This window comes from Eutrigla gurnardus (assembly GCF_963514095.1).
Source record: "Eutrigla gurnardus genome assembly, chromosome: 4".
Taxonomy (NCBI): Eukaryota; Metazoa; Chordata; class Actinopteri; order Perciformes; family Triglidae; genus Eutrigla; species Eutrigla gurnardus.
This window is the reverse complement of record NC_139918.1, coordinates 31,009,169-31,033,980: the sequence shown is the minus strand read 5'-3', so window position 1 is coordinate 31,033,980 and position 24,812 is coordinate 31,009,169. Positions and strand designations below refer to the sequence as shown.

Below are 24,812 nucleotides of genomic sequence, written 5' to 3'. Positions count from 1 at the left end.
TGGGGTACGCAGCGGAGAAGAGGCTCCCAACATGTCGGAACAGACAGACACTTGAACCCGCTGACAATAGTCAAGCAGAAGCAGCTCGTCTGCACCGGCCTGGAGTGGGTCATTGTTAGACATGTTGTTAATTAGATCTATTATGACCTCAACACTCACATTAACTGCCATTAAATGCACATTAACCACCAACTGCTCAATAATGAAATATCCACTTTATCTAAATGGAGTGGTGATGATGATGATGATGACGATGATGATGATGATTAAGTTAGAGATTTTCTTTTTCCTGGTACTTAAACTACACAGTCCATTAAAGTGTCATATTTGTATTGAATAAAACGTGCTTGGTCAAATTCAATCAAAGGCATATCATTAAAATCACCTCAAATTGCTTTTGTGAATGTTTATTTCTGCATTAAGCGAAGGCTCCTTCCTCTCCTCGGCCCCTCACAGAATGCTGTGATCGTCAGAGATATCGGGAGGCTGCATCCTTGATTGTTGGTGGACCTGTTGGAACTACTTTACATCTGCAGGTGAGTGTGTGTTACCTGCAGGGAGGGAGGCCAGGCTAAGATCTACCTCAGTTTGTACGTCTTCACTCTGTCCACCTGCTGCTAGTTCAGACACGGCCTCCCACTCTTTACCCTACAGCCAGAAACAGAATGAGAAAACGATATTGTCACCATAATAAGTGATGTAGACTGCTCACAGAGTAGATTGCAATCAGAGAGGTGGAAATGGTCTCTGGTTCTCGGTGTGGACCAAAGACAAAGCGGACCAGACCAGGGGAAAGAAGAAAAAAAGAACCTTTATTAAGTGATTCCAGTCCAGCAGACTGGAAAAGGCTGACATCTAGTGTTGAAATATTGAAACTGTTTTGAATAAAGTTCCAGTTTGGCAGTCATCTTCCTCTGCTGGACCTGTTATGTTCTGCATGATTTCTAACATTAGCCCTGATGGGTGTAACGGGGGGTTTTAATGGGATCACACCTTTGATTCTGTTAAAGTGATATAAGCTCAGTAAGCTTTGTTAGCTCCCTGCACACTCAGCTGAATAACCTCACACTAGCTGACTTAACTCAAACTATATAGATTGTTTTGTTTTTTTATGCTAAATATCTAGTTATTTTTGACACCTTGTATGGCTTTGCTTATGGACTCATGTCATCCTGGCTTTTTGGCCCAGAGCGGCCCACCACATAACATCACAAATAGCCGGTCTGTTAGATAAAAAACACAGGGGGTGCCGGGATGGCTCGGTAGAGTCGACGCCCCACGTCCCGAGGACGAGTCCTCACCGCAGCAGCCCGGGTTCCAATCCGCCCGGCGGCCCTTCCTGCAATGTCATCCCCTCCCGCCGCTGATCTAAGCCTACCACTTTCATGGGCCGGACAAAAGAATAAAACAGTCTGACCTGCTCCTGTGTGAGCAGCAGGTAACAGCAGCGGCTACTAAACTAGCTTGTTGTAGGTGTAACACAACAACAACAACAACAACAACAACAACAACAAACATGACAATGATGAGTCCTGTATGTTAAGTTACTTTGTAATTACTGTTAATTACTCACCAGTCACGGTCTGCAGAGGAGCCATACACAATGAATGGTTTCTGATTGATTTGACCTGTATCTGTTTTACTGAGAGCTTGTGACTGAAGTCCCTCCTCCATCAGACGCCACGGCAGGAACACACAGAGAGGGGGATGAAAAAGGCCACATGGAGGCAGCATGGGACACCGATTCAAAACACCGACCCGTTACTTGTTTTCAAAGCAATATTATAATCACGTTGTCCTCTTGGATTTATCACTTCCTTTGTTGCTCCTTGTACTAATTATGTGTTTGGCTGCTTGAAATAATGGTGGCCTGTTACGGAGTCTGTGTCAACCAAATGCACCACATAGCATCGATTGAACGTTACACTTAAATCCAAGCAATCAACAGGCAGTTCCACCTTAAACAAACAAACAACATTCACTTTTTGGCAAAATGAAGGAAAATTAAATTATATAGAGCAGTAATATACTATATGAATTTTTTTAAACTTCCAAGAAAACAGTAATTTAAGAAAAGTAATTACTGATTAGTAAATAAAACATAACAGCTTAACTGGCAGATATTTGAAGTTCTAATTAGCGGAAACAACCAAATTGCTAATTTTTAATCTACGAGTCAAACTGCTCACTTATGTGTGTGATACAGCAAATTAATTATTTATCACCTTTGTTCTTTGCGTTGGTGTACAATAAAGACTTTATACAACATGTTTGCTTTGATAACATTTAGATTAATTTTTAAAATATGAATAAATCTACTTTTTGTTTATAAATAACATCCAAAAACAGTTAGTCATGGTCACTTATTTTTGACTCATTAAACTGGAGATCAGAAGACAGACAGCTGGTCTCATCCAGGTCTCACCTCCCCACTGCTGCTGTCTGACTGACCTGTTGGGAGAGGCAGCAGACCCCCCCCCCCCCCCCCCCCCCCCCCCCCTGGCCAAGCCATTAGCCATGAATAATGGTGCTGCTACCATCACGGCCAATTGTCTGGATGAAACGCAGGCTCTGCTTCGCTTACCGGTGTGAGCGAAGAGCAGGTTCAGGATCAGAGTTTCCGCTTAGTTCTGTGTGTGTGTGCGTGTGTGTGTGTGTGTGTGTGTGTGTGTGTGTGATTGAGATTTCCAGTTTTTCTGACATTTGAATTTGTATTCAATGATTTCCTGCTTTTACCTTTTTTTTTGTAGTTACTCCAGATTTTGCGTGGATGTCTCAGAGTAGGTTTAGATATTAGTATATAATCTACTATCTTTAGGTAGTAGAAGATATTCATATTCAGGTACTGTTCTGTACTGTAGTTGTAATATATCAAATCCCTTTATACATTATACAGAGAGAGAGAGAGACAGACAGAGAGAGAGAGAGAGAGAGAGAGAGAGAGAGAGTGAGAGACACAGAGAGAGAGAGAGTGAGAGACAGAGAGAGAGAGAGAGTGAGAGACACAGAGAGAGAGAGAGAGCTTCCTTCCCTTGTATCCGTAGCAGAGCTGCAAGCAGATGTGATGGAGGAGTGATGCCGACGCTGGACCCAGAGGCAGATGATCAGACCCGGTACAGTAAGTGATCCTCTGTGATTCTTTTGCTTATCTGGAGCCGGTGGCCGACATAATGGACTGCAGCGTTGCCCAGAGCGAACTCAGCCAGCTCTGCGGCTGCAAACACCCAGACATCATAACTAAACCTCACATCATGCAGAATGTTGCACTTTGTACGATGTTGGTCTCCTTTGAATGCTTTATTTCCCCACATAAGACCTTCTGTAGTTACTTTGACATTTACCAAAGATGTGTTACTGAATGTTGTCATATTTAATTTGAGCGTCAACCAGAACTTTACAAGGTTACTACATGCATGTGCACTGTTTACATGATTCTGTACCATGTGACTGTAAGTAAAAGCACACACACACGATCACACACTAATAAAGTGTAAAGGAGTTGTTATGTACTTCTTTTAGGCATATTCAGCAGCTTTGCAGTCTGCTAGGAGATGCTACGTCGTACTTAGCTTTGTGTGTATCCTAACAGCAGAAGTTTGTTCCACTTTAACGACCCAGACATTTATTATTTGTCTGTTACGACCCGAGAGCACGGGAGCCAGATGGATGCTGTTGATCTTGTTAGAAAGGTAGATGTGAAAAAAACCATTACCTGGACCACAGCAAACACACACACACACACACACACACACACACACTCAACTGCACGTGCGTGTGTGTGTGTGTGTGTGTGTGTGTGTGTGTGTGTGTGCACTCTACCATTCCCTAAGCTGCACACTGGTCTTTGCACCTGCTGCACTCAAAGTTAGTAAGTGGTCAGTCACGATGAATCAGATTAGTTTGCGGTTTGTTTCTGTGAAAAAGCAGAAGAGTAAAGTTTTGTGTGTCCTCACATTTAGCTCAGAGTGCAGTGAGGCAAGAGTGAGACAGTAGTTCAGAGTGATTTGCATGGACGTTGACTACTGATTGCATCTGATAGGCCCGGTGCAGCGTGTAAGTGCTGACCTGCAAGGTTAATGATTGACCGAGCCTCGGACACTCCGGGTGGTTGCTAAGAGCCTGGGGAGAGGAGAAAGCTTGGTTACACGTCCAAGTGCTTATGTGTACATATGGTATAGATATCTGGCAGCCATATACAGTATACATAATAATACATGTGGAACCGACATTTTAATCATTGCAGCAAAGAAAACTGTGAAAATCCGAGAATTGAAATGCACGCATGTTCCTCTTCCTGTCTGCTGAGACTCACCTGCGTTCCCGTGCAACCAGCAGACTAGATGCCAAGATGGTGGGACTGAGAAACTGCTCCACATGGGAACCGCTGCTCCTGAAGGCCTCTTGCATTAAGTCCTGTGCCAACGGCTGCTCCCTGGGCATCACCGCACACCTCACCTATGCTAATGCTGACATCGAGTCTGTCGAAGGTGAGTGATTCGCTCTCAACAAGTCAGAATCACAGCAAGTATTTCGAAAACGACTGTATTTTATAAACGGTGCCACTGGGAGGAAAATATACTGTGAATTGAAACAGTAGAGGACGAGGACTGACCCCTGTAGAACACCACAGATAATTTTTAAAGATTTAGAGTCTTCTACAACAAGAAAGGTTGTGGTAGAGGAGCAATAACATTTTTATTTGAAGATCCACGCTTCAAAGTGATCTAAAGTTGTATTTAACTCTAACAGGACCAAAACTGGTCTCATATAGGATTCATAGCCAGGAAGCTTCATCGGGATTTACAAACGAAATGTATCTTTTATTTTTTATCTAAGATTTTTAGAAAGGGAATAAAACAGCACTGCTATGTCAATGAATCAAGTAAAATAAAAACATTCAGCTGAGTAGGAAATCTTCATCATGCTAAATATCTCTTGTACTTTGAAACATCTTTGGTCACCTAGGTGTGTTTGTGTACCCTCTGGGGGAAAAGGAGGTCGTGGTGGGCTTCGAGGCCGTGATCGCGGGCCGGTTGGTGGGGGTCCAGATCAAGAGCCGGGGGAAGCTGAAGGACTGCTGCTTAGACTGCTGCCCTGGATCCGGTTTGGAAGGCCAGTATGGGAACGGCCTGGAGTGGGGCTGCTGCGGTCGCTCCAGCCTCGACATGCAATGCACCAATGGTGAGGAGGGGGGGACTTCCTGTGTCTCCCTCGCAGATATAAATGGTCACTTTTACTATAATGTAATGGGGATCGTTGTCCACTGCTTTAATGATCTTGGGTCTGCATAATTATGAGTAGAGCCACAGTTAATCCCCCTGCTCTCCTGTTTTAGCTGCTCTGGGGAGAGAAGGGATAGAGGAGACATGCTAATAGATTTGGCCGCCTGCCTAATGGTGATATGGCGTTCACTTAGTACAGACATATATCAGCCTGAAGTACGCATATTTTATTGGACGGTGTAATGTGCATGGAACCATTTTTAAATATAGCCACATGTTCAGGGGAAACATATATATTTTGATTTTGGGGTGAATGGTCCCTTTAATAAAAGATATGATATGGAATAGAAGATCTTGAGAGACAGTCTTTAATTTACAAGTAAATAACAACATATTAATGTTTGTTTAAGTATTAAACGTTGTGCTCTTTGGAAGAGTCGTTATTTCATTATATGTGTTGTTGATGTGTTTGCCAGAAATATATGATTTTGAGATATTGATTATACATTTATACACAGCTGCTTTATTTCTGCTTCAGGACATCTGATCCTGGACGAAGACCTTGAAAGAACCACCTTCATTGTGGGCACGGGGGTCATCGGGCCCATGGACATCGTGTCCGTCGTCATTAGCACCACACTGGAGCTCCCCACATTAGAGAACGGAGCGATCCGCATCGTCTACCCCACGTTGCTCACACCGATCGTCACCGGCCAGATGACTCCGAGCAAGAGTGACAATGGGGGGAAAAGTGAAGAAACTGGGTATTAAATATTGTAATGAATAATATGCAAACCACTGCTGTATTTTGTTTTATTGAAATACTCCACGTCTCTCCTCCTCAGACCAACCAGCTGTTTCGGTGCCACCTCAGGAAAACCAGACCGGGCCCTGGACTCTGGGCAGCAGTGTGCCCACGCCATGTTCACCAGTCCAGCTGCCAACCTGGCCCCGTATGAGCTGAACTTCCAGCTGCTGGTCAGAGGGGCCTGCCTACTGGCCGGTACGGCTGGTCACGGTGAAATATTGTAATATTGAGCGATGACAATACAAAATAAAAAATGAATGGGTTTACAAAAAGGGCCTGAATCCAAAATCCAAAGTGAGGATTTCATCTCCTTTGCTGGTGTGTGCTGTAGAAATGGAAACTAAGATAATTATATATATATAATGTAATATGCATGACTGGTGTTTATTAAATCAGAAAAGTCATCATTACTATGAAAATGAATGAAAAGCTTTATTTCTTCCCTAACTGATTGGTAGGGTTGGAGAGCCCCACTCATGCTCTGAGGGCCGATGCGGACCCCAGTGCCCAAAGTGCCTCTGCGACCTACATCACCTTGGCCCAGGAGCATCCGTACGACAGACACATAGAGATCATTCTGCACCTCAGTGGTGAGATGTCCATCATCCTGTCCCCTTGCTTGTACACTCAGTTTCCCCCCTCCACCCTGATATTTGAATATTAATATGAAAATTTGTTTCCACAGAACCTCACAGCCCGTTAGTCATCTTAGAGAGCGGCCGACTCTCGTTCAGCCAGTATGAACAGCAGATCTATTCCCGCCGCGATTTCATCCGCTGCACTCGCAAAGACTCAGAACCAGAGAGGAAGGTTGGGGGTTATTTGAAATCTCACACACGTGCCGGGTCATGTGACCCTGATGGTGTCACTGCATAGATAACACATTCCCCCTTGGCCTGCAGCTGGAGTTTGTGAGGAAGCGGTACCACAAGGACATCCTGAGCAGCCCCGTCCTGATGCTCAACTTCTGTCCCGACCTCCTTCGGGAACCTCTGGAGCTGCACAAAGCCACCAGAGAGCTGCTGTTCCTCGTGGACCGCAGCGGCAGCATGAGCGGCGCCAACATCCACCGTGTGAAGGTGAGCTTGCAGGCGGGATGAAAACACACAGGTTCAGCTTTTAGATGTAGAGACGTTGATCCGGCTCCTGTCTGTCCCCCTTCATGTCTTCCCACAGGACGCCATGGTGGTGGCGCTGAAGAGTCTTCCATCCGGCACCATGCTCAACATCGTGGGCTTCGGCACCACCATCAAGCCTCTCTTCACCTCCAGCAAGCTCTGCACTGATGTTAGTTTCACCCAATAACCTGCAATAAGATCATCATCAGAATATGTCTTGTTATAGGATTTTCAGTGAAACTAATTATTCTTAATTACATGTGAATTATTTTCTGTGAAAAAAACAACCTTTGCAAAGCATTTGGATTGTGTTTGCTGAAAGCAGATGTGTGTTTAGTTTTTTTTACCACATGGGACTATCTGTCCTGTTTTGTCTCTAATCAGACAATAGGTCAGTTCCTTGGGTTGCCTTAGTAGCAGAGTATCAGGTTTCCTCCAGACCAGGGGCTGCAGGGACAAACAGTCTTTGCACATCCTACCTACCATATGGTGACCTTTCATGCATTTTCACGAAGGCACGACGTCTCTGCATCTCCGCTCCTGTCAGGCGTGTTTGTCCACGGTGTGATTCCAGCTGGTAGTTGCTAATGCATCTATGTTTGCTCTCCCTTTATTAGACGTACCGACTCAATTCTTTGCCAATCTTAATAACATGGGTGTTGTGTGCACAGGCAGCATTGAACAGACGCTGTCGGCTTCTCCCACCTTTTACTCCAGATCTGATATCATCATCTCCTTCTTCTTTTACTCTGCGTCAGGTCACCCTGCTGCAGGCGTACGAGTACGTCCAGAGGATGAGAGCCGACATGCGAGGCACCAACCTGCTGGGGGCGCTGTCCTGGGTGTACCAGCAGCCCATGCAGCGCTCACATCCTCGCCAGGTCTTCATCGTCACGGATGGATCCATCAGCAATGTGGCCAAAGTGCTGGAGCTGGTCCGTAGAAACACATGTGCTGGCAGGTATGGAGGCAAAACTCAACCTCTATTTAACCTCCAATGTGTGAAGAATGAAACAGCGATATGAGCTGGATGTCTGAAAACACACCAAATGGACATTAAGTCAAACAACTAGTTAATACAGATTTATTCTACGGCTGGCGTGAGAGAGGACAATAAATCACTGTGGGCGACGGGGAATGGAGTGCAGTGAGTGCAGGCAGAACGAGGTGATAAATATTACTAAGACACCTTGTGAAGGAAGAGAGAGGACGAGACAAGCAAACAGCGAATTTAAGAAGTGAGACCAAAGCACCGTGAAAGAAAGAGAAGGAAGGGCGGAGGTATTCTTCTGCCCCGCCCAGTAATCCCGTTAAGTGCTCTCCTCTGCAGTGAGCGTCACGCCCCTCCGGTTCTCCCCAGGCCTTCAGCAATGCACAATAACTCCATTTATCTCATTAGTATTCTCCTGCTGGACTGACTTTCTTTCCCCACTGTATTTTTGGCATTCCCTATGCACACTATGTGCATATTTGTTTATTCTCAGTCCATCTCATTTAAATGAATGTTGATTACATTTCAGTCTAACTACTATCTGTAGTCCCCAAAATACAAATCGCCTTTATAGCATGTTGGGTTTTTTGTCTTCTTATTCAGATGGACAGTATGTGGCCAACCGGACGGCACACAAGCAAGAGCCCAGCCTCTTCAATTATTCTGTCCCCTGCTCTTTTCAAACTCTCAATTAGCTAAATAGCTTGTGATCCCTCTGACTAACCAAATAACAGTTCTGTCTGTTTGATGACTCCAAATGTTCTCTTTCCTTTGACCAATTGAAGCTTGTGCATATCATGGGGGTTCACAAATAGATAGTTGGAAAGGCTGGTAGTTGTGAAGATAATTATCTCATTGTTATGACATAATGATGGTGGTCATCATGAAATAATAATAATAATAATGTCTCTTCTGCAGATGCTTCGGTCTGGGCCTTGGCCCCCGAGCCTGCAGGAGACTCCTGCAGGGCATCGCCAGGCTGACGGGAGGAACTACAGAGTTCTTGGATGATGAGGAGAGACTTCAGCCGAAGGTCAGCAGCGCTGCAGCACTGCCACCTATTGTCGATAATATGAATTACAGAAAGATTATTCTTACAAGATAAATACATACAGCTTTAGTTTTTCACATTTACAATCCACAAGCCATTAGTTGCTTACTCCTCTTAAGGACAATTCTCTTCACAGATTTCTCTTTTGACCCTCTGAAGGGGGCGCTGTCCTAGGCTGGGATCCACTAAACTAAACGACCATACTAGTTTAAGTACACATTGATGAATCTGTATTACTACTCATAATGTAATATATTCAGAACAAGTACATCTACTCACTTTTAGTAAGTAAGATTTTGAATGCAAGGCCCAAGTAAAGAGCCTGACTACTTCCTCCACCACTGGCTCCCATTCAGATGTATAAATGATTGAGAAAGATTGTGATCTATGTTCTCAGTTGATAAAGTCTCTGAAAAGAGCCTTTGAACCTGTGCTGACGGATGTACGGATCGACTGGTACCTGCCAGAAAACATGGAGGCGTTTCTATCACCCAATGAAATCCCTCCGCTCTACCCAGGGAACCGTCTCATTGGATATTGCACTCTATACGATATGACGTATTTCAAATCAAAAAGGACAGAGGTACACATAACCACACTCTTTAAATGTATGGAATGTGTTTCAATAGCAAGTCTCTAATCGAGCTGTCTTATAGTCTCAAGGACGCGGCTATAAAGGTGCATACCGCGGCTCCACGGGTTCAGTCTTTGGACAATCAAATGATGAGGTTTCACCTCCGCCTCCCTCTGAGTTGATGTCCGTGGGGACGTGTGCAGATGGCACCGACCTGGAGGAGGCACTGAGGGAAATCTCCAGAGAAATCTCCTCTGAGTTCTCCTGTGCCAGAAACACAGATCCTGGAACCAGCCCAGGTCGGTCACTCATCAATGGATTTCCACAGTGAATAGATATAAATTGAAAACTGGCCACCTCATACAATTGTGGTTAATGTCGGGCTTTTGTCCGCTCTAGGTGTGGAGCTAGACTGGTCCAGTGACGTGAGGAGGAGGATCCAGGAGAGCTCCTACATCCAGGAGCAGTACGTCCTCACCTGCTGCTCCCTCAGTAGTGAGCGCAGTCTGCAAACACAGTCCCACTCGCACATACATGCCTCGTCCAACTCGGACTCTGCAGGCGGGGTCTTTCTGCCCGACCCTCACTCCTCTGGTTCGGTGCTGGATACCGGCTCTCTACCCCAAGGCCTTGAGAAGATGCCCCCTCCGGAACAGAGATCATCCCTGTCTCGCTGGGCGGACGCTGCCTGGCAGCAAAACCTCTCCGCAGAAAACCCTGAAAACGGGTCAGAGACGGTATGATTCCCTGGAAGAGTCACACTAAAGCAGCTTTCTTAGCAGTGTGCCTGCAGGTTCCTGGGAACGTTTCGATGCAGAAATACTGTAATGTACAAAATATCACAAATAGATAACCGTAACTGGTTACAGAGAAAATAGCGCTCTAACTCCTTTTTGAACTTCTCTCCTCCGGCAGGGTGGGCGTCTGGGTGGAGGTGAGGAGTCTCGTAGGAGACATAAGACACTGGCCCGGTCCACCATGGCAGCGCGGAGTTTCTCGTCCCCCCAGGGCGAGCTGGAGATGCATCGCCTCAGGAGAGCTCTGGAGAGGGTCTCCTTCGACCAGGCGCTGGGAGGGAGGCTGGACGAGAGCGATGGGGAGACCAAGTCCCCATCGAGAGGCACGCTGTCCCGCAGAAGCCTCACTGACTCTAGTAAGCTTTAGTAGTGGAAACCACAAAAGCAGGATTCCTACTTTGCCTCCAACAAATTTCTACCCTTCTGACCCTCAGACGGACTCCTGTTCCCCGCCTCTCCTCTGGACTGGGACAGCTTCACAGACCCAGAGTACCTCTTCAACGCCGCCCCACTGGAGGATCCTCTACCGGGTCAGTGCCGCTCGCTCATTCACGGCCTGTTTAACGGCAAACCCGTGTCCTGGGAGGTCACTGTGGACCTGGGGCACCTCTGGGACCCTGAGGGCCAGGAGACACCGGGGGTTGAGGGATGCGGAGGAGGAGGAGGAGGGGAAGAAGGGAAAGGAGGAGGGCCGTGGGAGGAGATCATTCACCAACTGACTGCTCGCTCAGTTATCAGGGACTTTGAGAAAATGGCGGAGAAGGAGAGCGACATCGGGCACGGTGAGGCTCAACTACTTCAAACGCTTACCTCAACTTGAAGTTATTGGGTGTACAAACTGTGTACCTTACTGTGTCTTAGGTTCGGCTAAGCGATACCGCATGAAGGCTATCCAGACCAGTAAGCATTGTAACATCGTCTGCATGTACACAGCCTTCACGACCACGGACAGCAACCCCAACAAAGGCCTGCCAGACTGCGTGGACGTCCAAAACCCAGGTGTGGCTCCCAACCCACCAATGTTCAACTGAACGCCATCGAGTCATGGAAGCAGCATGGGTCTATTAAGGATGCTAATGTGGTGCATTATGGGAATTATAGGAATCAGTGTTTTTGGTATCCGAACCGTAGTCTGGATTATATTTTTCTATCTGTTTCTTTTAAGTCCCTTTTCTTAATGATAATAATGCTAAATCACTAGCATTGTTATCACTAGCAAAATACAGATTTGATTTCATGCTTTAAGGCATCGATAAGGATGTGACTTATATGTTCTGTGTGTGTGTGTGTGTGTGTGTGTGTGTGTGTGTGTGTGTGTGTGTGCAGGGATGCATCTGGGGAACAGGCGGGGTTCCCAGTTAGGTAGCAGCAGGCAGAGGGCCTATTCTATCGGTTTAGGCCGGCGACGCACCAGCAGAGACAGCGACGAGATCGAGGACAGCTGGAACTCCACAGGTAGACGGACTTGAAGGCACCGACGCCCCATTTCTGTTGTCAAGACATTAGGGCATCAACAATCTCTGTATCTCTCAGACAGAGATGACACTCCTGCCCCACCCTGTAGCCTTACATCCTGGGACTCTAGTAAGTATTGTCGTCTCGATCAGGTGAAAATATTCTAGTGCCAGTGTAGCGTCAAGGTGAGAGTCGTCTGATCAGGAAGCCAGTTCAAAACTGAAGGTGAGTCTGTCTGGGAGGAGAGAAATCTGAAGTGCTCTCCCCTGACACACAAGCAACCCCGAGGTATTTCTTAAGTGATCAGAATACCTAAATTACAAAAAAGGAAGTTATCTGCGTCATATCTGTTGAACCTGAAGGATTTTTTTAATCACAGCATTGAAAAAAAACTATAGTCGCAACATTTCATCCCAGAAACATTTCCCCCTTTACACTTAATAATCCAGAAAAACTCACTGTAAAGTGTTTTTGGTTTGTTTGTAAGGTCTATGTCATGTAAAGGGTGAACTGAGCCTTTAAACACAGTCGGGGAAACATCACTTCATCAGTGTGCTTTAATACTGTTTAATCTTTGATTCCACGCTGCTGTCTCATGTGTAGGAGGCGGTGCTTACTCTGCCACAGCCCCGGTAATATCAGGCAGCTCATGCGCTCGTTCACCGCGATCCATCGAGAGCAAGTCCATGGAGAGCTTCTTTGGCGCCAGGTAAGACTATCACATTAAATTACATTTCTTGTGAATGTGCTCAAGTTCCTGTGTGGCGTGTGTATTATGTCTATGTTATATTCCAGATTTCCCCTGGGCAGACTCAGGTCCTCTATTTCATCGGGGAAGCAGGTCCCTCTCAAGTCCCACTGTCTGTCTGCAGAGACTGAGAAACAGCCTGAAGCCGAAGCTCCAGACTACGTGCCCCTGGTGAGCTGTGCACACACTTACAACATAACGACACACAAGTGTGCAATCACATTTATTCTTTTGTGCCTACACGTTGTCTACTCAGGTGCATCTGCAGCTGGCATCGGGAGCTTTTCTTCTGACGGAGGTCTACTCCGAGTGTGTCCAGATCCCCCTGGACCGCCTGAAAAGGGCTTCACCTTACAGCCTCCACCGTCGCAGCCTCAGCCCGCCCTTCCGCTGCTCGTCTCCCAGCGCTCCGTCTTTATCCACCTCTGCCAAGCCTCCTGGTGCTCCCACTAGCCATCACGTGACGTTTTCTCCTTCTTCCTGCTCGCTAGCCAAACCAAGCGCCCCTCCCTTCCACCACACACCAGACGACACTCCCCTGATGCTGGAACCAAGGCTGCGCCGAAGACAGCTGTCGGACCGAGACCCCGTCACCTCTCCCCCTGACCTCCCCAGCTCGGAGGAGGGCTCCCTGGAGCTCTCTATCGGGCCCTCTCAGAGCCAGAGCCACGGCCAGGCGGATAGCGGCCGCGGATCGGAGACGGATGTGTGTGAAGGCTCCTCCGTAGAGCCCGTCGACCCCCAAGGGAGCAGCCAGTTGGCTCAAGAGGACCTGGAGGGCTCGAGCTGGGCCACGGCTGTGGCTCTAGCCTGGCTGGAGCACCGCTGTGCCGGCTACTTCATGGAGTGGGAGCTGGTGGCGGCGAAAGCAGACTTCTGGCTGCGCTGTCAGGAGCTGCCTGAGGGAGTGGACCCGGCCGGGCTGAAGGGCGCCGCCAGGCAGCTGTTCCTGCTGCTGCGCCACTGGGACGAGAACATCAAGCTCAACATGCTGTGCTATAACCCCAATAATATGTGAGGAAACTGAGCCAAATCTACTGATTAACATAATCAATCAATCAATCAACCTTTATTTATACTCGTAGGACACTGAGGTTTCCCTCATTTCCAGTGACGATGAGTTATCATTCCAGTGACGAATAATCACCGATGATAGTGAGTCCTAAGAAGCAACACATTGACATGGAAGAGTAAATCCTCTATTTTATCTGCAGGATCAGCTAATACCATAACCCAGTGCCACTGAGTTGCACATGAATCATTTTACCGATAATTAATATTCATGTGAATACACATAAATAGACCAAGTGGCCTTTTATCATAAATCTATACATTGCTTTATGCAATCACAAGAATGCCTTGACCATCTGATTTTTTTGTTGTATGTTGTCAGTTACTTTGCCAAATGTCTAATCACAGTCAGTCGTTATTAAATGGGAGTGATTTTGATTGTCATGATGATTATTTGATAAACTAATTAAATCTTGATTTACATTATGAAATTATTTTGGGGGAATTTAGTCATTTGTTGTCATGTGTAACAAAAACATACATGTAAGAAAAAAACTCAAGTTGCATCTGTTTACTATAAAATGCCACTTTTGCTCTTTCCGTCTACTCCACATTTTTCCTCATTAAATCTAATTATGAGTGAACTCCTCACAACAGAAGAATCAATCAATTATGTGATTTTGGTTGCTATGTTCAAGTTCTGTATTATATTGATGAAATATCAATGATTTATCAATACTCTTCCTTCGTAACGTACAAGATGATGTGCTAGTTTAGTATGTAGACGCCCTCTTACCTGAGCAGGTGGACCAGCTTCCAATGGGAGCGCTGTTTAAATAACAGCTGTAGCGCGCATGCGCGAGTGCTCCGACTCGTCGAAGGCAGCACCGGCGGCTTCCGGAAGAGTCGCTCCGGGGTTTGCTGAGGTCGGAGGAGGAGGAGCTGAGTGTAAGTACGCGTGTTTTTGTATTTCAGCGAACAGAAATGAGCGACATCAGTTTAAATGTTGCTGCTAGCTAACTGCTAGCTGTAGCGTTAGCACGTTAGCTAGCAGCCTAGCATGTGGACCGACAGTAAACAAACGTGCGCCTGATTGGTCCTTTTAAAGGAGTCATCACCTGGAAATCGCAATTTCTCTTGTTAAAACATGCATATCTGTGTTTGACCTCAGTTGAAACTTGCCTGAAAGGCTGGAGTTTGAAAGTGGCGCCGTTTTTTCGCTTCTGCTCTTTTTCCGAACAGGAATAGCACACAAGGGTGTGCATTCCTAAAGCACGAGATTTTGATTCTGCGCCTTCGGTGACGTCACCGTGGCGACTACTTGCATAAGCCCACCCCTCTTTCACCACCCAACCCCGCCCCGTCCGCTACCTGAAATCGCCGAAGCGCCGCCATTATGTTTTGGAGTCTGCATGCAGGCAAGCCCCCCCGGCTCTGTCCTTCCTGCGGCGAATCAACGCGCGCCTCATTACATATTATACAATGCACATCCGGACCAGTCAAAACCTCGCGCGTAATCTCGCGTGATAAAATCGCGGTACGAAAAAGGGTCAGAACAAGCTCAATGTTAGATTAAATTTTTTTTTTTTTTTTCTAATAAGTTTTACGAATTGATCCAAAGCGATCCAAGGGGGGCTGGATACGTATAAAACCAGGTGATGACTCCTTTAAGTGTTGATGTGTGAATGACTGCGTGTGTAAGTAGTTCTGTGTTTTAGGCGATGGTGCAAATGTTGTTGTTTTTTAAAATAATGGCCCAAGTCATATTTTCAAGTTTTTAAAAAAACAGAACTGAACCAAGTATATATTTATTAATCAATTCACAAAAAAGTTATGACAATACATGACTTTCGGCATACAGTTAATGCTGCCAGTCATTTATGTAACACAAGAGGATTATTTTTACAAACATGCTTTTGTGACTGAGGCCATTATTTTAAGGTGACGACAATGATAGTTAATATAATATTATTGTGTACTTTTATATTATAATGCTTTGGCAGCATTGTGTTTTTTTCCCATGCCAGTCAGTTTGTATTGATTTAATGAGCACAACTCTCACCCCTGACCCTGATGTGTGCAGGTGGACTGATAGAACACACTGACCTGCTCAGAGCTCCACTCAGCCTCATCCTGGAGCTTCTGCAGCTGGAGAGCCAAAGGTATGATACACAAACCTACATCATCATTGTCTCATCAATACACGTTACCCATAAATCATCATTGCATATCGGCATGACAAAAATACCTAAGAAAATAAGAAATTATTATTTGGATCGTTTTTAAAATGTGAAATAAGTATATAATTGCTTGATCGCTACTGACTATTTTACCCATTTACAAAAAAATGAAATAAAAAATGAAAAGCATGCAGAGATGGGCTTGCCTCTTCCAGGCTGTTTATCGATCTAGATAGTTTTGGAGATATTGGCCTTCAAGATCTCTGCCTTCTCTCCAATATAATTATATAGTTATAGTTATATGGCCCTTGGCCTGTGGTTCTCAAAGCACCAAAACAAATACTGTATTTGACAGTAATGTCTCATACATATAGAAATCATGATGTGGTTACATGAAGAAAACGTGTTGAATTGTTGGGTGTTCCCAGGTATTGTGTTCGGTTATGAAACCATTTCTCCCATTGTCTCAGGCGGAAAACAATGTAAATCTAGGTCAGTGGGGTACGCAGCGGAGAAGAGGCTCCCAACATGTCAGAACAGACAGACACTTGAACCCGCTGACAATAGTCAAGCAGAAGCAGCTCGTCTGCACCGGCCTGGAGTGGGTCATTGTTAGACATGTTGTTAATTAGATCTATTATGACCTCAACACTCGCATTAACTGCCATTAAATGCACATTAACCACCAACTGTTCAATAATGAAATATCCACTTTATCTAAATGGAGTGGTGATGATGATGATGATTTAGTTTATATAGAAACACTGCAGATTTATTTTTGATAACAATTGAACTACACAGACATACAGTGTCATATTTTTATTGAATAAAAGTACTTGGTATAAGACAATCAAGAGTAGAATGATGAACTAAAATTATGATTTTTATAATTTAACTCAAATTTGATTCTGTTTGTTAATGTTTATATATGAACAAACCACCTTGCTTTTTTGTGCTGTGTGTGTTTGTGTAGAAGTAGATATTAGATGCAGTTTGGAGACAAAAGAAAAAGAAAACACTATATTAAATGATTCCAGTTCACTGCTGAGATGCTACAGTAATCTTAAAAAGGCTGACATCTAGTTTCACGATATTTAAACTTATTTCAATAGCGCTCCACTTCAGTCTGGCAGTTATTATAAATATAAGATATAAGCTGTCAACCAGACGTCTTTGTGTCTTCTAAATAAGTAAAGCCCTTATTAGCCGAGTAACCGAGTTAGCTTTGACTGCTGTTGGTTGGGACTTTTCAATGCCAAGTATCAAGAATCTTTGTTGATAAATCTACCGATTAACACAATCCCTTTTTACCAATGATGGTGAAGCCTAAAAATAGCCATCATAAATGTATGTATTGCTTTATCCAGTCAGTGTTGAATGGCAAATAATATTGATTATCAGGATGATTATGTGATAAACTCATCAAATCTTACTTTAAATGATTAAAAACTGTGGAATTTAGCCATTTGTTGTACGTGTAACAAAAACATACATGCAAGAAGAAGAGAAAACTTCCCAGTTTAAGTGGCATCTCTGTTTAATATAAAACATCACACTTTTGCTTTCTACTGCAAATGTTTCTGATTAAATCTATGAGTGCAAACGATGAATCCACCAAGTAACATATCAGACAGCCATGATTGTCTACAGCTTAGTTTTACACGTCTGTGTAAAATGATAACCACTTAAGGGTTTTGACCTTGTACTGTAGAATACTCTAACTTCTATGCCACAGCCTAATGCATGGTGTGCAATAATTTAAAGCTTTTGGTGATACGTTCAAGTTCTGTATCATATTAATGATGTATCAATGACAATACATTATAACACATTGCCCTCTTAATTCAATGTTCATGATCATTTGTGCACCATTAATTTTTGATAATGAGAATATCAAGCAGGGGGGAAATGATTAGGACAGTTGACATTGACAATATCCTCACTCTACTCCACTCTTATTATAGATCTGAAAATGAAACCTGAGAATCCATATTTTCCTTCCTCTTTTCACGGGACTACTACATCATGTATGTATCTGCAGACTGCACCAACGCGTTGGCTTCCATCACGTCCAGCCGTGAGCTGAGCTGAGAAGCATTTAACGGCTCCTTGTATTCACTCATGAACAGTCTGTCCCAGTGAGTTCCCTCTTCACTGGTGTTGTAGGATCAAAGAGGAGGATGATGGAGGCGGCTGATCAGACATCAGTGTCTGGTCGGATCAGGCTGTGGCTCACTGGCGTTTGTCCTTGACGGGTGTATGTCCTTGTGTTTCTGCCGGCGCTGAAGGCAGCGGCGGAGCCAGCCACAGACAGAGGAGCATGATGAGGTGACAGACGTGGAGGGCGGCTGAGCTGCCATTCGTAGAGGGGTAGGTATTCCACGAAAGCTCGATCAGACCCAGGATCAGGACCCTGGACACAAGGAGATATGCTATGCTGCAGGCCTAAAGCTCATTGTATCTACAAGGGAACTTGTAGTTTAATATTTAGACAGCCTCTTACCTGAGCAGGTGGGCCATCTTCTCCACTCCACCACTCCAGAGCAGGAAAGGCAGCGTGTGAAAGTACCAGACGTAGAACTGGTAGTGCAACGAACGACTGAAGCACATGCCAATGAAGTTAGAGGTGAACAGAATCAATACCATCTGTGATTGTTATGTTAAGGTTTGACAGAAACGCCTTTGAATATTAGGAAGATCATGAATGTTTAGCCAATTTAAAGTAATGGTGTTCCCGACGATCCTAATTTGTCATTTAAAGAACAATACAGGATTAGATTCAAATGGAACAAAAGGATATGATCAACAGTGTTTTTCTGAGCAGGCATTTTCCTCTTGCTTGGATCCTTGAGGAGTTCGAAGATGCTTTCTCCTGGCCTGGTAAGAAAGAAAATAGTTTATTTTACACCTGTAACTTTAATTGGCAAAAGTAATTTGTGGAAAACAACCAATGGTACCAACAACCAATGACAAAGTGCCCTAAAATAGTAACTAATTTATAATGTAAAAAAAATCCTACATTTGACTAAGATTAAGTGCGTTTTTTCCTGCCCAAGAATCGATGCATGATCTCATCTCGTGATGCCAGGTTATTTAAGAGTAAACATGGTGGCAACAAAACGGTGTTGTCATTGCATATCACAGTCGGTCTCACCTCTTCCAACGGCGGAAAACAAAGAGCAGCAGGGTGAGCAGGTGGGCGGCCAGCAGGACTAAGTGGAAGTACCGATTCAAGAAGAGCCATTCTGGCAGGAAGCGCCAGTTCACCGTCCACTTGAACATGAACTGACGGCCCAGATCAAAAGCCCGGCTCATATAACCCACGGGATTCTCCAGGAGGAAAGGCAGGCCCAGCAGAAGCTGTGACATCAAGATTGATTCATTTTTGAGATGATGCATAGCAATACTGGATACCGGTATTATTAAACATGTTGTATGTTGGTAAAAGTGGTTTTATGTTATAGGGAATACTTTACCTGTATGCCTGCACATACAGAGAGTTTGGGGATTGTCCTGAGTAGACCGAACTCAGACAGGAGGAGGAAAAGCAGACCCGGAGCAAAAAGGAGCACATTCATTTTCACAGACACTGCTAAACTGTCAGAAAGAGAGGAAGATTGAGTTGTAATTTCATCATGCAACACAGAAATATAAATCTGTTATGTTATAAAGATACATATGACAACGGATACATATTCCTCCAGAGAAAGGCTGCATTGTGCTTTTAAGGTGTACACACTTGCCTGTAAAGGCCGCAGCCCAGAGTCCAGTGTCCATCCATGAAGAGGTTGACGGATGCAAACAGCAACATCATGGCCACTGGGTCATTAAAGAGACGGAGCACAAAGATGGAGTGGATCCGGTAGGAAGCACAGCACACAAAGAAGAACACGTAGGGTGGAACCTGCGAAAATACAAAGAAAAAAACAATTTAATTATGGGAATTAAGCAGATTAAACGGAAAAAGTGCATTGAAATGGCTTCATGTAAACCGAGTGGCTTCACACTACAGTTTTTTAGACTGTCATATATGGTAGCTGAAGCTTTTGTCGCACAGCTGACCTTCTTCGTGCGGTTGTATATCCTGAAGATGAGCAGCAGTGTGACGAGGTAGAAAGCAGCAAAAAGGTACTGAGCCAGACGGATGTTCACTCCACGGCTGGTGATGTAGTAGAGAGCCGTGAAGATGTAGACAAAGCCAGCCGGGTACCTGCAACAGCAACAATTCATCCTGGACTGGAAACCTTTAACTACAGTGAGAGACTTGCATGACTAAAAACCTTTGAAACTCACACTAATGGGCCGGTGTCTCCTTTGAGCTCTGTGTAGTCGTAGGTACCGTTGATGACTCCCTCCACTTCATCCATGTAGGCTTTCCAGTCTATTTCTGTGTCTGCAGAGTTGACAGAATTGTGTTGTTATTTATATTACCAACATTATCATTGTTTTCTACTGGATAGAATTTAAATCTTTGTTTGTACATTTTTTTAATTATGACAAATGTGCAGCACAACTTCTCTGGGTTTAAAGTGGTGTACTATAATTAATTAATAAACAAAAAGTCACTTTTCATCAAATCAGTGATTTGTTGATTAATCGGTTAGCCAGTTGACAGAAATATAATCACCAACTATAGTAGAAACATTAATACATTCACAGCCTCCAGCTTCCCAACCCTATTTGTCTTTACTTTGTATAATTGTATTTGAATATATTTAGGTTTTGAACAACCCAGGAAAATGTAAACTAATATAAAAAGTTATTGTCGCTAAACATCGTATTTAGCGCGCAGTTCCTGTAAATAATGAATATTTTTAACACTCGATCAGACCGTCGTATGTGGCCGTGCAAGGGCAGAAGATTCCCTTTGACAGGTGGCAGTGCGAGTTAGTTAGGTATGCTAATGCTAGCTACTTAGCGTTCATACACGTCAAGAAACGCGACAAAGCCCCATAGCATGGTAACTAGCCGCGCAGCTACTTACATGCTACATTCTGTATGACCCACACATTGATCCCGATCTCCAACAACCACAACACCGAAACGACCAGTAACGTGTATTCCGTCTTGAACAGGACCAAATGCTTGTCCTGCCACAGCGTGTGAAGTTTGCCCCACAACGGGGACGGGGAACCGGGGGACTTCCTCCGCACACCTCCAGCCATCTCGGCGGCGTAGGTAGCGAGAGAGAGAAGGAGGGAGGGAGAGGGCCGCAGATGACATGCGCTGTCCACGTCATCACGCAACGTTTCGATCAACTGCGTCACGTGACATGGACAACAACCGAATATGTCAAATTGAGAGCAGGTTGCGAGACTTATTTTCTCTGACAGGTAAAAAAAAACGGATTGTTTAATAATTGTACTTGACAATAAACACGCACACACATGTTGTTATACTTGTGTAATCTTGCTCACGTGGTTGGCTAACGTTAATGTTGTGAAAACGGCTAAAGTTTGAGGTCACGACTGGTTTCCCTGCATCCTTGACACCATTAGCTGCTAGCTGCTAACGTTAGCTGGAGCCGTGTAACGAGAATTCATTCACTCATTCTACGACACTGACTTTAATCGATGTTTTAAAGGAAGTTAATTCACTGACGTACGTTATGTGGTATATTGTTAATCATTTTAGTGGCACTATTGACAAAGGTTGTGTCTGAAATCACTCACCTGTCCACTGCTTCGTACTCACTATCCAGGTAGTTCAGTGAGGTAGACTAGCTGTCATCTAGAATCTGTCGTATTTCTTTCACCCTCACATTTTAGTAAGTAACAGTTAACTTGCATGTCCAAGTACTAGCTCCAGTTCGTGCCTCTCTTATGGTTATTTTCGATAGAAATGTGTCTATTTACGTAGTAGTACTAGTAGTAGTTCTGATGGTACTTCAGGGATCCTCAATGATGAACCATATGAATGTAAAAACCATGTGGTAGCTAACTAACTCTAGTCATGTGCAAGAGGTTGCACTTAAAACTGCTGACACATTAATTGACTATTAATGCAAGAGTTAAATTGATCTTCCATAATACTCAAGTGTAAATACTGACATGTATTACTTCCCTTTATGTATTTATAGTTCTGCTTATAACAATACTTATTTATCTCGCAGTGACTGAAGTACAATCAGTTTAGCAGAATGTTTCACTGCTCTCAGTCATAACACACACAGCAACATGCACTTTTCTGCCATCACTGATGGGAAACAAGACAACAAGTTTGATTTTTAATTTTATTTTGTACTTTCTTCCAGGTCTGCAGTGACAGGAGACTCAGACGGAATGGATATAAATCCTGTGACGATTACAGAGGCTGTGTGTTTTGGGGCCAGCCTTGCCCTATCAGGCATCTGCTACTATATCTATAGGAAGAGACGGACGACGATAGATAAACTCAATGTTAGTTATGGTTCATGTTTATTCAACATAATCTTATATCCAACAATCTTCAGCTTTCACATACCTCTTCCTGTCTACTACACTGCATATTTAAACAGTCTGTGTCTGGTGTTGTCAGGATGCTCCACACTTCACCATAGATGGAAAACTCAAAGACGTTTTGAAAGTTACCCCAGGAGCGTGTCTCCAGTATGCTGTCATCGAAGGTAAACCGTATATTGCTCTTTCTAAAACAGACAAGAATTGATAGTAGCATAGTTTTTTCCTCTGAAAATGGGTTACTGTCTTATTCTCTGTAATGTGTGTATACATACTGTAGGTGCTGTCCAACCAGTAGGTGAGCCTCTGTCAAGCCACTTCCAAAAAGAATTTGTCGGAGTGTTGCAGAAATTCATGTTGAGAGAACACAAGCTGGTGTGGAACGGCCTTTCACGCACTTGGTGAGAACCCTATCAAGACAATAATACAGTGCAGCGCTGCTGTTGGGTTGGGGCTTTACTGTTGTATTAGTGCTGGTGGCTGGAATGGTGAGAGAGGAGGCCAGTGTTGTAGTCTCTTGTTCTTTCTGTCTGTTCTTTTTTAGTGCAATCTTATGTGTTTATTAAAAAGACCTGTTGTTCCTCCCTTTCCCTGATGCAGGACAGACAGTGAACGAGTCTTGCACAATAGCGTGAATGCAGTGCCCTTTGTGTTGGTGGGATCGAATGAGACGGCCGTCCGAGTGCTGTGCCCTCTGCAGGCCTCGGGACTGAACATGGAGACGACCTACGAGAAGTTTCACCAGGTCAACTACGGCTTGGGTGACATCATAGGACAATACTTGAGTGGGGAGAAGCTGAAAGGGCAACTGGAGACAGAGGAAATGCTAAAAGTCAGTAGTTTGATGAGATATTAACATTGTTAACTTCTATAACTTAATAATTAAGTCATATTTATTTCACAGAGAATTATTGTTTTTTGCTAAATATGAACAAAACCTGATATTCATGATACATTTCACAAATATTCCCCTCTTTTTCAAGGTGCACACAATTCTTACCGGTGTGGGTGAGTTGATAATGGACACGGACGGCACCCTGAATCTCCGACCCCCTTCTAATGGCTCACAGTACTTTTTAAGCCTAATGGACTTTGACACCCTGCGAGGAGAGCAAGAGAGCGTGGCGTTTTGGTGGAAGGCGCTGGCTATTGCGTCTGCTTTGGTAGGGGCATCGGTCTTCCTCTGGGTTGGCCGACGCTACTACTACCATCTAAAGGTTCGCTGGGAGAGGGAGCAGGAAAGGAGGCTATTTGAGAGACTGCAGGCTGAAGCTCCAAGAGGACATGCTCCAGTAACGGGCCCTGAGGCACTTCAAGATGGTGCAGACGAACAGATAGAAAATGCCTGTGTAATTTGCCTCAGTCAGCCACGTAACTGTATTCTGTTGTACTGTGGGCATGTGTGCTGCTGCCACAGCTGCTACCAGGCCATTCCAGACGGCCGGTGCCCCATATGCAGACAGAGCATCAGCCGAGTGGTGCCTCTCTTCCATGCCTGAGGTGCGATCACATGACCTCAGTGGAGCTTCACCACCATACAAACTGTACCAGCTTTACACCTCAAAGGTATAAAGTCCTTCACTTACACCTAAAAAAAGAAAGCAAAGGTAACTCATTGGAAATCTTATTACTGTAGAGAGTAGTGATGTTCTTTTTAAGAATGTACTGCATCGAACACTAAAAAATGTGAATTGGAAGGATATTGTGCAAACGCTTTGTTCACTATAGAGTTTCAGTGAGGTATTTTATCTGTAATTGTATATGAGAAATACAGGACAATTAAATCATTTGAAAAAGGGTTGTACATTTATAAAAAAGATGTTTATTTTCATACATGTTTGTTTTGTGCCTTATTCTGGTAATTTATATGGCTGCTGCTGTCTAAGAACTGTATTTTAATAACTTGAGCCTGGTCGGAAGTGTTTGTTTCACTGCTTTCAGTTACATAATCGAGTCACAGGAAGTCATGAAAGCGAAGATGTATTTATTGCAAAGATGAAACGTGTTAATTAATGCAAACAGGCAAGAACTATTGAAATTCAATAAAGCATCACTCTCAACTATTTGTGTACTCTCAAGATGATATGAATTCATGATGATATGACTTTTAATTTTTTCAGAGGAGAAAATGCACCTGGTGTCAGAAAAGACTTGGGTGTAGTGAGTCATCAACCTACTATTTCTGTCATTCCTAACAAGCAGTGAGAGGATGAGGAGAATGGGAGGAGGTTGGGGGTGTTAAGGTGAAGGGTGGGGGCATAGGGCCTGAAAAAGGACCAGCTGGGAAACACATGAGCTCGTAAATCTTCCTCAGCGGTCATACAGGTTCACTTGAACACATTCTTCTTGAGCTCTCTCAGCAGAATAGCAGCTGTAGCTTTTGGGGAGCAGACAATTACTGTAGCACTCGCACACTTCTG

At 44.3% G+C, this 24,812-nt stretch overlaps 3 protein-coding genes across 4 annotated transcripts; 2 read left to right on the top strand and 1 right to left on the bottom strand.

Annotated features, from left to right (window-relative positions):
- The first annotated feature begins 502 nt into the window (after positions 1–502).
- Positions 503–14,322, top strand: vwa5b2 (von Willebrand factor A domain containing 5B2). Of its 2 annotated transcripts, XM_084007100.1 has the most exons (23): positions 503–536; positions 3,045–3,118; positions 4,336–4,487; positions 4,966–5,181; positions 5,761–5,986; positions 6,068–6,225; positions 6,489–6,620; positions 6,716–6,840; positions 6,933–7,109; positions 7,207–7,317; positions 7,907–8,109; positions 9,058–9,172; positions 9,588–9,773; positions 9,847–10,063; positions 10,164–10,501; positions 10,680–10,917; positions 10,996–11,343; positions 11,423–11,560; positions 11,888–12,016; positions 12,095–12,145; positions 12,620–12,725; positions 12,812–12,935; positions 13,021–14,321. In XM_084007100.1, the coding sequence occupies exons 3-23, from the start codon at positions 4,349–4,351 to the stop codon at positions 13,780–13,782; spliced, it is 4,239 nt and encodes a 1,412-aa protein (XP_083863226.1). In that variant the 5' UTR covers positions 503–536; positions 3,045–3,118; positions 4,336–4,348; the 3' UTR covers positions 13,783–14,321. The 2 variants fall into 2 exon arrangements, with proteins under 2 accessions (XP_083863226.1, XP_083863227.1); XM_084007101.1 differs by lacking the exon at positions 503–536 and having other exon boundaries at positions 4,333–4,487; positions 4,995–5,181; positions 6,068–6,240; positions 13,021–14,322.
- Positions 14,323–17,474: 3,152 nt separating this feature from the next.
- On the bottom strand, positions 17,475–21,166 carry alg3 (ALG3 alpha-1,3- mannosyltransferase). Its single transcript, XM_084007584.1, has 9 exons — positions 20,940–21,166; positions 20,249–20,348; positions 20,018–20,165; positions 19,699–19,859; positions 19,432–19,552; positions 19,110–19,315; positions 18,757–18,832; positions 18,459–18,604; positions 17,475–18,368 (listed from the first exon to the last, which is right to left on the bottom strand). The coding sequence occupies exons 1-9, from the start codon at positions 21,118–21,120 to the stop codon at positions 18,188–18,190; spliced, it is 1,320 nt and encodes a 439-aa protein (XP_083863710.1). The 5' UTR covers positions 21,121–21,166; the 3' UTR covers positions 17,475–18,187.
- Positions 21,153–24,442, top strand: mul2 (mitochondrial E3 ubiquitin protein ligase 2). Its single transcript, XM_084007585.1, has 6 exons — positions 21,153–21,288; positions 22,209–22,353; positions 22,472–22,559; positions 22,673–22,793; positions 22,993–23,224; positions 23,376–24,442. The coding sequence occupies exons 2-6, from the start codon at positions 22,237–22,239 to the stop codon at positions 23,889–23,891; spliced, it is 1,074 nt and encodes a 357-aa protein (XP_083863711.1). The 5' UTR covers positions 21,153–21,288; positions 22,209–22,236; the 3' UTR covers positions 23,892–24,442.
- The last annotated feature ends 370 nt before the right edge of the window (positions 24,443–24,812 follow it).

What these genes read in the sequence shown, in the direction of transcription:
- vwa5b2 (XM_084007100.1), top strand. Translation starts at nt 4,349, where the DNA reads ATGGTGGGACTGAGAAACTGCTCCACATGGGAACCGCTGCTCCTGAAG. An exon ending in AGAAACACATGTGCTGGCAG is followed by an intron (nt 8,110 to 9,057) that starts GTATGGAGGCAA and finishes TCTCTTCTGCAG; the next exon opens with ATGCTTCGGTCTGGGCCTTG. An exon ending in CTCCAGACTACGTGCCCCTG is followed by an intron (nt 12,936 to 13,020) that starts GTGAGCTGTGCA and finishes TTGTCTACTCAG; the next exon opens with GTGCATCTGCAGCTGGCATC.
- alg3 (XM_084007584.1), bottom strand. Translation starts at nt 21,120, where the DNA reads ATGGCTGGAGGTGTGCGGAGGAAGTCCCCCGGTTCCCCGTCCCCGTTG. An exon ending in GGTCATACAGAATGTAGCAT is followed by an intron (nt 20,349 to 20,939) that starts GTAAGTAGCTGC and finishes TCAACTCTGCAG; the next exon opens with ACACAGAAATAGACTGGAAA. An exon ending in GTTTTCCGCCGTTGGAAGAG is followed by an intron (nt 18,833 to 19,109) that starts GTGAGACCGACT and finishes CTTTCTTACCAG; the next exon opens with GCCAGGAGAAAGCATCTTCG.
- mul2 (XM_084007585.1), top strand. Translation starts at nt 22,237, where the DNA reads ATGGATATAAATCCTGTGACGATTACAGAGGCTGTGTGTTTTGGGGCC. An exon ending in CGACGATAGATAAACTCAAT is followed by an intron (nt 22,354 to 22,471) that starts GTTAGTTATGGT and finishes TGGTGTTGTCAG; the next exon opens with GATGCTCCACACTTCACCAT. An exon ending in AGACAGAGGAAATGCTAAAA is followed by an intron (nt 23,225 to 23,375) that starts GTCAGTAGTTTG and finishes CTCTTTTTCAAG; the next exon opens with GTGCACACAATTCTTACCGG.